The sequence below is a fragment of the Entelurus aequoreus genome, linkage group LG09 (assembly GCF_033978785.1).
Source record: "Entelurus aequoreus isolate RoL-2023_Sb linkage group LG09, RoL_Eaeq_v1.1, whole genome shotgun sequence".
In the NCBI taxonomy this organism is placed as follows: Eukaryota; Metazoa; Chordata; class Actinopteri; order Syngnathiformes; family Syngnathidae; genus Entelurus; species Entelurus aequoreus.
Window position 1 is genome coordinate 15,137,300 of NC_084739.1, and position 12,794 is coordinate 15,150,093.

Genomic DNA, 12,794 nt, shown 5'->3' on the forward strand with positions numbered 1-12,794 from the left:
ACCACTGATTACAGTGTAAAACTATCACCATCATAAATGTACTGCACTGGCAATGTTTCAGTAACATTCTTAACTGTCATACAAGTGTAAAAAGAAGTTAAACATTGTGAATAATGACATGTAAAAATTATAAAATACTCGATATTTATAAAAAAATTTAGGTCTGAACTGTTATACAAGTGTAAAAAGAAGTTAAACATTGCTAATAATGACTTGTAAACATTATGAAGCACTCGATATTTATACATTTTTTAGGTCTGAACTGTCATACAAGTGTGAAAAAAAATTAAACATTGCTGGTAATAACAGGTTAAAATGATGAAACATTCAATCACTTTTATTATTTTAGGTCTGAACTGTCATACAAGTGTAAAAAAAAGTTCCAACACTACTAAAAATAAGATGTAAAAATGATGAAACATTCAATATTATTTTTTCTATTAGGTCTGAACTGTCATACAAGTGTAAAAAAAAAGTTCAACACTACTAATAATAAGGTGTAAAAATTATGAAACATTCAATATTATTATTTTTTTGGTCTGAACTGTCATACAAGTGTAAAAAAAAGTTAAACATTGCTAGTAATAACATGTCAAAATTGTGAAACATTCAATATTATTTATGTTTTTTAGGTCTGAACTATCATACAAGTGTAAAAAAGAAAAAAGTTAAACACTGCTAGTAATATGTTAAAAAATGATGAAACATTCAATATTATTTTTTATTTTTTTGGTCTGAACTGTCATACAAGTGTAAAAAAAAGTTAAACATTGCTAGTAATAACATGTCAAAATTGTAAAACATTCAATATTATTTATGTTTTTTAGGTCTGAACTATCATACAAGTGTAAAAAAAAGTTAAACACTGCTAATAATATGTTAACATGATGAAACATTCAATATTATTTTAGGTCTGAAGTTTCTGAACTGTCATACAAGTGTAAAAAAAATGTTAAACACTAGTAATAATAAGATGTAAAAATGATGAAACATTCAATATTACCGTATTACTTTTTTTTAGGTCTGAACTGTCATACAAGTGTAAAGAAAAGTTAAACACTACTAATAATAATTAAAAATGATGAAACATTCAATATTATATATATATTTGTTTAGGTCTGAACTGTCATACAAGTGTAAAAAAAGTTAAACACTACTAATAATAATTAAAAATGATGAAACATTCAATATTATTTTTTTTTAGGTCTGAACTGTCATACAAGTGTAAAAAAAAAGTTAAACATTGCAAATAATAACATGTAAAAAATGATAAAATACTCGATATTTATAAAAAAAAATTAGGTCTGAACTGTTATAGAAGTGTAAAAAGAAGTTAAACATTGCTAAGAATAACAAGTAAACATTATGAAGCACTCGATATTTATACATTTTTTAGGTCTGAACTGTCATACAAGTGTAAAAAGAAGTTAAACATTGCTAAGAATGACATGTAAACATTATGAAACACTCGATATTTATACATTTTTTAGGTCTGAACTGTCATACAAGTGTAAAAAGAAGTTAAACATTGCTAAGAATAACATGTAAACATTATGAAACACTCGATATTTATACATTTTTTAGGTCTGAACTGTCATACAAGTGTAAAAATAAGGTAAACGCTGCTAAAAAAATAACATATAAAAAGTATTTTATTTTTTATTATTTTTGATATTTTTCTTATGTCTGAACTATTATGGAAAGAGAAACCATTGATTACAGTGTAAAACTATCACCATCATAAATGTACTGCACTGGCAATGTTTCAGTAACATTCTAACTGTCATGCAAGTGTAAAAAGAAGTTAAACATTGTTAATAATAACATGTCAAAATTATAAAATACTCGATATTCATAAATTTTTTAGGTCTGAACTGTTATACAAGTGTAAAAAAAAGTTAAACATTGCTAAGAATAACAAGTAAACATTATGAAGCACTCGATATTTATACATTTTTTAGGTCTGAACTGTCATACAAGTGTAAAAATGAGGTAAACGCTGCTAAAAAATAACATACTATTTTTTATTTTTTAATGTATTTTTCTTATGTCTGAACTATAATAAAAACAGAAGCCATTGATTACAGTGTAAAACTGTCACCATCATAAATGTACTGCACTGGCAATGTTTCAGTAACATTCTTAACCACCATACAAGTGTAAAAAGAAGTTAAACATTGCTAATAATAACATGTAAACATTATGAAGCACTCGATATTTAAAATTTCTTTAGGTCTGAATTGTCATACAAGTGTAAAAATAAGTCAAAATATGCTAATACTAACTACTAAAAATATTAAAACACACCCTTGAGTGACGTGCAAACGTGCTAGCACACGCAAAGTTGATCTACCAAATTTGAGGATTGCGTGTCTTAAGTGAGAGAAATGAGGAGCACATACCATTTAGCGTGTCTGTCTTCATGCAGAATATACTGTATGCTGATCATCAGAACATCTACAGTACTAGGAGGAGAAAATACAAAACAATTATTTAGCACACAAAGTGTGATTTATCAAGACGAAAACTGTTCTGCGGCCACTGTTTTGCGTCTAGAAGGACGTGCAAACCGTCAGTTGTGCAGAAATAGCTGCGAGAAAGGAGGATATCGCTCTTCAACTCCGTCTAACGTGTGTGTGTCAACAAATATGGCGTGTCAAAAATAACTGTAATAATACTGTGCTAATAACCTGCTGGATTATTATGAGCAGTCATCCATCAGGCAGACATTTTTCATGTCAGCTTGTCACCTTCTTTTCTATTTAAAGACGTAAGCACATCAAGTGAAAAAGTATATTCTCCCTGACAGCGCTGATACCCAAATATGCAAGCACACAAATATACTTTTCATCCTTCCAAATGTTGTCTATCAGCCTGCCTTGTGTCATATACTGTATGTACAGTACTGTGTACAGTATACAGTATTTGTCTGACACATTGAAACTTGATAGTCACTTCATTATCCAGACTTAAAGAGGTGACCTTTAAAGCTACTGTCCATCACATGGAGAATATATTCATTACATTCTATATTTTCATCTTTATACATTTATTCTCATAATATTAGAATTTTTTTCTTGCAAAATTCAGACTTTATTCTCTCAATATTACATAAATAATTTCATAAAATGTGGACTTTATTTTTTTATTTAATGAATTCTAATAATATGATACAATTATATATTTTTTTGTAAAATGATGACTTTATTTTCAAAATATTAGAAATGTATTGTTATATTTACAAAATTATTTTTGGAAGATTCTAAATTTATTTTCAAGAATTAAAAAAAATCTCAGAATATTAAAAACATTTAAAATAAAAAAACCTTTTGACTTTTCTCATAGTATAATAAACATCCTAATAATATTGTATAGTCAATCTTTTTATTTAATTATAAAATGTTGTCTTTTTTATGATTTTACTCAATCATTATAATAATTTGTTTATCATGGTAAAATTTTGACGTTGTTCTCATATTGCGTCTTTTAAAACATCTCAACTCACACTTTAATTCTGGTGAAATTTAAACAATTTTCCTATAATTTAATGACTTATTTCTTTGTAAAATTGTTATGATTTTACAAAACATTTTTAAATAAAAAATTACAGATCTTGATTTTGTTCTCAAAATATTTAAAAAAAAATTCTCTGAATATTACGACTTTATTTTCAACTTGACTTTCATATTTTAACCATCATAATCACAAATATATTCTGGCAAAATATGATGAATGTATTTATTTTTACTTATTACATAAATAAAATAAATTAATCATCTAAATTCAAATATTTTTTATTATTCTCACATTCTTTTTTTTCTTTTGTTGTATATTTTATGACATTAATTACTTAAATTGTTTTGATATAAACAATTTATTCTCATAATATGTGTTTTTTTTAAATGATTCATATAAGCCTACTATCACACTTTTAGTACACATTTTGTACTGAGCAGCCAGGACAGACTTCAGTGTACCACTTGCTACATCACAACAAGATCCATTTATACTTTATTATCATAATATTCCACCATTTATTCTTGCAAATTAAGACTCAATTTTCAAAATATATCAACTTTATTGTCAAAAATCTAAATTTTTTATAACATTTCGACCTTATTCTTGCAATGCAATGACTTATTTTGTTGTAAAATTCCCACTTTGTTCTCATGATTTTACAAATGATTTCTTATACAAATGTGCAGAATATTGTATTTATTTTTCATAATATAAACATATATTGTAAAATTTCAACCTATTTTAACTTTCAAAATCAAATATCTACTCTGGGAAAATATGTTGACTTAATTCTCATTATATTTAAATTTGTTGTTGTATTTTTTTTACTTTTTATTTATATCATTTCTTCAATATTACAAATGTATTCTCATACTATGCATTTTTTAAAATGATTCATGTAAAATACTGTAAGCAGAATATCACACTTGCCAAGTCAACCATATTGTACTGAGCAGCCAGGACAGACCCAAGTGTATCGCTAGCTACGTCACGACAAGAACCATTTAGACTTTATTCTCGTCATATTTCAACATGTATTATTATAGGTAAAATTTCAACCTTATTCTTTTAATTGAATGACTTATTTTCTTATAAAATTCCCACTTTGTTTTCATGATTTTATCAATATGTTTATATAAAAAATTGTAGAATATTATTACATGTTTTCAGAATATTAAAAAAAATATGTATTGTAAAATAATAACCGTATTCTCACTATAATAGAAAAAAAGTTCTTGCTAAATTCAAAATGTATTCTCTTAATATAAAAACATTTATAAAAATGTTTTCATAATTTATTGACCTATTCTTATATTTTGACTGTTTTCTTTGACATTTCAGGCGTTATATTTAATTTCTTGTAAAATTCCCCTTTTGTTCTCATGAGTTTACAATTTTTTTTTATTTAAAAAAACTGCAGAATATTTTTTTTTTTTTTCAGATTTATAAAACAAATACTGTAAAATTGCAACCTTATTCTAATCACATTAGGACAATTTTGCTGTAGTCTTTTAACATGAAAATATTTTTGCAAAATGTTGTCATAACTTATTGACGTCATTTGAGAATGACGTTTTCTACGAAATGTCAAGCTTTTTTTTTTTTTCAAAAATATCGAATCTTTATTGTCACAGTTTGACTTCATTCTTTAATTTTTATGGCAAGCAGCCATGTAGAATGTGGACATAACCTTTGTTTTGGTGTTTTTCTATGTATGGTTCAATCATACGTGCGCAAGATGTATTATTTATTGCTAATTTTTTGTTTTTACCCTGTGTTTTACTTTTGTAGCTGTATGTAGAAATGGCGCCACTGAAGTAGCTGCTGTTTGCTGTTTCTCATTTAATATATTTTATGTCCTCTATGTTCTTTAAAGTTTCCCTCGGTTTTTTTTAATGTGATTTTACTTTATTTTCGTGGACTTTTTGCAACTGCAACCACAAAAATTCCCCATTAGGATAAATAAAGTCTATCCTACCCTATATAAAAAAAAAACCTATCTCATCTTTTTCACACCAAAGGTCTCTCCATGGCAACGAGATCTCTGAGCTTCCTGATGGCATCTTTGGTGATGTGGCCTCTCTTTCTCACTTGTAAGTATCCCTCACACACACACACACAACAAAACGCACACACACACACACGTTCCTGTATTTCTTACCTTCTTGAGACCTCCGAAAAATGCCTACCTCTTTAGGACCACCCTTTCTAGATATATAAAGATTTGTATCTACAACATTAATAATATATACATACTATGCAAATATAAAAAAGCTTCTTGTGAAAAATGAGTTGGAAATTCGCAAGAAAAAGGCCACAATTACACGAGTAAAACTTAGAATTTTGGCATTTTTATAATAAAAGTCATCATTTTACTCAACACAAGTCAACATTTTACAAGAAAAACTGAACATTTGTGCAATATTATGGTAAAAGTTGGAATTTTACTCAAAGCAGTCGCAATTTTACAAGAAAAGCTTAAAATTTTGGCAATTTTATGAAAAGAGTCGTAATTTTACTCAACAAAAGTCACAATTTTATAAGAAAATTAAAAAATTTGGGCAACATTGTAGTAATAATCTGAATTTTACCCGGCAAAAATTATGACAAAAGTAATCATATTACTAAAACAAATTCACTATTTTACAAGAACAACAAAAACGTTGGCAGTATATTGTGATAAAAGTCAGAATTTTATATGACAAATGTCGCCATTTTGCATTAAAAAGTAATAATTTTACATAAAAAAAGTAATAATTTTACGAGAAAATATTGCAATATTACAGAAACAGAAACAATATGAGAAATTGTTCCCAATTTTATAAGAAAAAAGTCGACGCATTGTGAGAAAAAGACTGCTTTTAGTTTATTTTTTTATTTTTTTAATGTTTTGTTTGTAATTGTTTTTTAATCTTCATTATTTACTTCAAGTTATTACAGTACGTCCCTATATACATATTTATTTAATTACATATGTTGGCCAGAGGGGGAGCACTTCAAATTTGTCCACACACTTGTTATTGCATATGTCAACCAGAGGGGGAGCACTTTTAAAATCGACACGCAGTCAATTTGAAAAATCCCTCCATTTTGGGACCACCCTAATTTTGATAGATTTCACCACCAGGGGTGCAAATGAGACATTCTCGATTAGATGCAATGGTTTTTCGTATTGGGACCATGATTTATGTCCGAACTTGTTCACCACTCCTCATATGGGAGGTACTTTTCCTTGTTGATGTCTCAAAAAGGATGTAAATACAAGAACACACACACACACACACACACACACACACACACACACACTTGTATTTGTTACCTTCTTGAAACCACCAAAAAATGCCTACCTCTTTAGGACCACCATTTCTGGATATATAAAGATTTATATTTACAACATTAATAATATATACATAATATGCAAATATAAAAAACCTTGTTGTGAAAAATGAGTTGGAATTTCACACGAAAAAGGTCACAATTTCACAAGAAAAACTTAGAATTTTGGCAGTATTATAATAAAAGTCCTAATTTTACTCAACGCAAGTCAGAATTTTACAAGAAATACTGAAAATTTGTGCAATATTATGATAAAAGATGGAATTTTACTCAATAACAGTCACAATTCTACAAGAAAAAGTTTTAACTTTTGGCATATTTATAAGAAAACTTTACAATTTTGGGCTATATTATAACAATAATCTGAATTTCACTTGGCAAAATTATGACGAAAGTCATAATTTTACACAAAAAAATTCACTATTTTACAAGAACTAAAAAATAATTGGCAATATTGTGATAAAAGTCAGAATTTTACATGACAAATGTCACCATTTTGCATTAAAAAGTCAAAATAAAAAAGGATTAATTTGACGAGAAAATATTGCAATATTACAGAAACAGAAAGAATATGAGAAATTGTTCCCAATTTTATAAGTCGACACATTGTGAGAGAAAGACTGCTTTTAGTTCATTTCTTTATTTTTTTACTTCAAATTAATACAGTATGTCTCTATATAAATATTGAATTTATTGTTTTAATACATTTTGGCCAAAGGGGGCGCATTTAATTTTCTTACACACACTTGTTATTACATATGTTGGCCAGAGGGGGAGCACTTGAAATTTTTACACACCCTTGTTATTTCATATGTTGACCAGAGGGGGAGCACTTTTAAAACCGACACACGGTCAATTTGAAAAATCCCTCCTTTTTGGGACCACCCTCATTTTGATAGATTTCACCACCAGGGGTGCAAATGAGACATTCTCTATTAGATGCAATGGTTTTCCGTATTGGGACCATGATTTATGTCCTAACTTGTTCACTGCTCCTCATATGGAAGCTACTTTTCCTTGTTGATGTCTCAAGAAGGATAGAAATACAAGAATACACACACACACTGCATTCAGCGGCTTATCGAATATCATCAAGACACACACACACACACACACATGCTTTCAGGCAGCGGTGTGGCACACAGTAGCCGCTCTGTAGTCCTCTCTGGTGGGCTACCAGGTCGTTACCTTAATTAGCCGCCCTGTGGTTAAAGCCCACAGCCTACAGAGGCGTCCACTGTCTCCTCGCTATCTCCAAACACACAGCGTTTATTTATGTCTGTAGTTTTGTGTGGACTGGAACCTGGCCGCAGTGGGCCCTGATCAATAGACTTATCAGAGTCCCGGGCAGGGAAGGAACAAAGACATTTTTAAAGTCAGGAAGGCAAAATGGAAAAGAAGGCTATTGATCTTTGCTCCCAGTCGAGCGGCTTCCATGTTTGCAGATGTCAGGTGTCGGGCCTGATTGGTCGATTGGTCGGGCTTTTGTTTCACCATAATGCAAGTGCATGGATTGAGGAAGGTGAGGGCGGAGACGATCATTGATTGGACACAAGTGGTTAGACTTTTGCTGCCAAACCGAGTGGTCCTGAACGCAGCGTGGAGACTAGAACAACTCTTGTTGCTGTCTTTTGTTCCACCCACAGCACCATTGTTGGCCGTGCAACACACAGTTGACTTAGAAAGTTGCATGGCGACATCTGCTGGTAGTCCAGGGTACTACACCGGTTGTTGATAACGACCTCACGCTCAAAAGCTGTTGGATGCTGACCACTCATGATAAAACTTAAAGCTGGTACACACATTGTTTATAAATATTGAGAGATGTTTTATTCTGTTTCATACCTTACGCAAGAAGACACAAAATCAGTCATTGAGCAATTTTGATTTTACACTAAAAACCAGCCGTGCGTTTCCCACCTAGGCCTTCAGTGATGACTTCAATGATCACCTCATCATTGATGTCACCACATGACCACTGCTGGAGAAATACTATGCAGAAACACATTTACTGCGCATTGAAGCACATCAACAGTGTACAAAACGGGTTATTTTCTGGCGCATTTAAAAATCGATAAACCCGTATCAGCAATTAAAACATATCTTATGTGCTTACATACTGTGAACATTAAAATGGCAAAAAAAACACTTGGGGGTGTAATGGCATTTTTTTTTTTTTTTTTTTTGGTCATAAATAAATACAATCATGTGTGCTTACGGACTGTATCCCTGCAGACTGTATTGATCTATATTGATATATAATGTAGGAACCAGAAATATTAATAACAGAAAGAAACAACCCTTTTGTGCGAATGAGTGTAAATGGGGGCGGGGGGGAGGTTTTTTGGGTTGGTGCACTAATTGTAAGTGTATCTTGTGTTTTTTATGTTGATTTAGTAAAATAAAAAATAAAAAAAATAAAATGTTTTTTCTTTATTTTTTATTTCTTGTGCGGCCCGGTACCAATCGATCCACATATCTGTAATTTCTTGTGTTTGGGGCCCACTGCTCTAAGGTACAGCTCCCACATCCCCCTATTTATTCAGGAGTTCCCCAGTCAACTGAGGCCGCCTCTAAAAGGAGTGGTCACACATATCATGCAAAGCAGCTTCAGTACGCACAATACGTGACAGAATGTGCTGGGGCCTTGTGATTGCCTTGTCTCTGCTTCGTCTGCGTGCTGTCATCTTATCTTCGTTGAGGTCCTTGAAGTCCTTGGCTGTTAGCGGGCTAAAACAAACAAAATATCTGCGACGAGGCAACCCCGTAGCTGATAACAAGTTTTGTCCTTACACAGATACAAAAGTCTAACTTGAGCACAATAGCTAATAACTATAGCAACGGTCTTTAAGCATAAGAGTTGTGTGATAACTTAAACATAATTATTCTAACACTATCAGTGGTACTTTAACTTTATAACTTTAATAAAGTTCCACCAAGCAATGTTCTGCCTTTGGAGGTAGAATATGAGCAGGAAGTGAGGCTACATGCTGGGACAGGTGTGCGATGTTTGCTGTTGTGTTGAAAGCGATTGTTCAACACTATTTTCTCACGCCGTCATCTCACCAGAGCCATCGGCGCCAACCCGCTGTACTGCGACTGCCGCCTGCGCTGGCTGTCGGACTGGGTGAAGACGGGCTACAAAGAGCCGGGCATCGCCCGCTGTGCTGGTCCTCAGGGCCTGGAGGGCAAGCTGCTGCTCACCACACCCGCCAAGAAGTTTGAATGCACAGGTGAGCTGCCAGGCGACGTGTCCCCGATGACGTACGCTCACACCCTCTGGTCCTCACAGGTGAGGTGGACACTGCCGTCCTGGCCAAGTGCAACCCTTGTCTGTCCGGCCCGTGTCAGAACCACGGCGCGTGCCGCGGCGACCCGGTGGACATCTACACGTGCAGCTGTCCTGCAGGGTTCAAGGTGAGCGTCCTCGCGTACCCAAACGTCAGCGTGACCTCACGCCGAGTCCCTCTCTGCTCTCAGGGGAAGAACTGCGAGACGGCCCTGAACGCCTGCGTCAGCGACCCCTGTGCCAACGGTGGTGCATGCCGAGTGGATGAGGAAGAGGAGGGAGAGTACAGGTGAGGAAGATCATTCAAGTTCATCTGCTCCGGGGGTTAAATTATCTCTGAGGACCAGCTCCTTTTTTATTTCGCCAATTTTACACCGTGAACTTTCAAACAAGTGTAAAAGGAAGTTAACAAAAATAGTTAAAGGTCCAACTCTAAATAATAAAACAATGAATACATTTTTTAAAATTCTTTATTTATTGAAATATTTTAACTTTGTCAGAAAAATTCAGAGGTTATTTTCATATTAAAAATTTTCATTGTAAAATTCAGACCTTATTGTCCCATTTACATCAAATTGTCTCAGATTGAATTTCAAAATCCTTCTCGTAAAATTCCAACTTCAATGTTGTTATTGTCAACAGTAACTTTTTTTTTTTTCTTTTTTTCATTAAGTTCCAACTTTACCATAATTGTATTTTTTTTAAATTATTCTCACCATGTTTGGGATTTTTTTTTCCAACTTTACCCAATTGTATGTATAAAAAAATAAGGGTAAGAGTCACACGTCATCCTCATTATCTTTTGACTTAACTTAACTTTTGACTTTTGACTTTCGGCCCTGGTACCTTCCGTTCATTGTTCATGCTTTTAACTTATAAAATTCCACATTTATTGTAATTATATGAACAAATAAGATCCAACTTGATTCTCATGTTATATTTGATAGTTTTTTATATTTGTTATATTTTTCTTATATATATATCTGTACTCCTAAAAAATGTTGACTTAAATCTCATAATATCACTACTCTATTATTGGACACTTATCACAAATACGTCCCTGTGAAAAAAAATTTACTTAACTTTCAAACAAGTGTAAAAGGAAGTTAACAAAAATAGTTAAAGGTCCAACTCTAAATAATAAAACAATAAATACATTTTTATAAATACTTTATGTATTTAAATATTTTAACTTTGTCAGAAAAATTCAGAGGTTATTCTATGTCACATGTTTTGCAGTAAAATTCAGTTTTTATTTTCATATTAAAATTTTTCATTGTAAAATTCAGACCTTATTGTTGGTCATTTACATAACATTTTCTCAGATTGAATTTTAAAATCCTTCTCGTAAAATTCCAACTTCAATGTCGTGATTGTCAACAGTAACATTTATATTCTTGTAATTAAATTACTTAATTCTCATCATATTTGGGATAATACTACCACCACCATGCTTGACGGTAGGTCTGGTGTTCCTGGGATTAAAGGCCTCACCTTTTCTCTTCCAAACATATTGCTGGGTATTGTGCCCAAACAGCTCCATTTTTGTTTCATCTGACATCACATAGACAAAGATAAGACCTTCTATCGGAAAGTTCTGTGGTCAGAATCATATTTGGGATTTTGTATGTATAAAAATAATTATCATATTTGGGATTTTTTTTTTCCAACTTTACCTTAATTGTATGTATAAAAAAATAAGGGTAAGAGTCACACGTCATCCTCATTATCTTTTAACTTAACTTAACTTAACTTAACTTTTAACTTTTAACATGTTCACATACAATTCGTCCTTGTACCTTCCGTTCATTCTATTTCCAAATCTTAAATGCAAATCAAAAAACAAATTTTGGACCATTATTTTCTATTTTCATTTCTGAAACAAAAGTTGGACAACTACTTAATGACATTTTTGTCAAAGGACAATAGGACTCCTGCTGAACAAATATGTTACCGTTATGCCAAAAACATGCTAAGCGCAAAGGAAAAGCTAAAATACTGCTTCCGGTTCAATTTGTCATCACACAGATAAACACCCATTTTTGCATTTTCGATGAATATAGTATATTCGATTTTTGTGTTTATCTGGAAAAATTAAAATCCATAAAAGGAAAACGGCACAAAATCCAATTTTACAGCAATATTTTAATGAAAATCAACCGTTTCTTGTTTGTTTTAAAATCCGCCATATATGATAAAAATCGAAAAACGGCCCTAATTTTATTTTTTGACTTGCATTTCAGAATTGGAAATGGAATGAACGGAAAGTACACGGACCCAATTCCAACATTACAGTCATGATATCACAACATATTTCTAATTGAATTCCAACTTCATTGTCAATCTAGTAATTATTTAATTCTCATATTATGATTGTTTTTCGTTATAAAATTCCAACTTTATTCTTATGTGAAAAAATAAGGCAAATATCTGACATTACTACAGTATTTCTAAAAGTGTTGACTTTATTCTCATATTTCCTTGTAAACTTAATAGCTCAACTTTATTGTCATATTCTTTCTTTTTTTTTGTATTATTTATTTCCCATATGTTTTTAACTTGTAAAATTCAAAATATATTGTAATTATATGAACAAATAAGATCCAACTTGATTCTTATGTTATATTTGTTTGTTTTGTATATTTGTTAT

General features: G+C 31.5%; 1 protein-coding gene across 1 annotated transcript in view; it reads left to right on the forward strand.

Moving 5' to 3' along the window:
- Positions 1 to 12,794, forward strand: part of slit1a (slit homolog 1a (Drosophila)) — a 317,948-nt gene that overhangs the window by 291,899 nt on the left and 13,255 nt on the right. Inside the window, 4 exon segments of the mRNA XM_062058155.1 lie at positions 5,541 to 5,612; positions 9,925 to 10,088; positions 10,148 to 10,272; positions 10,336 to 10,433. Coding sequence (XP_061914139.1) covers positions 5,541 to 5,612; positions 9,925 to 10,088; positions 10,148 to 10,272; positions 10,336 to 10,433 — 459 coding nt within the window.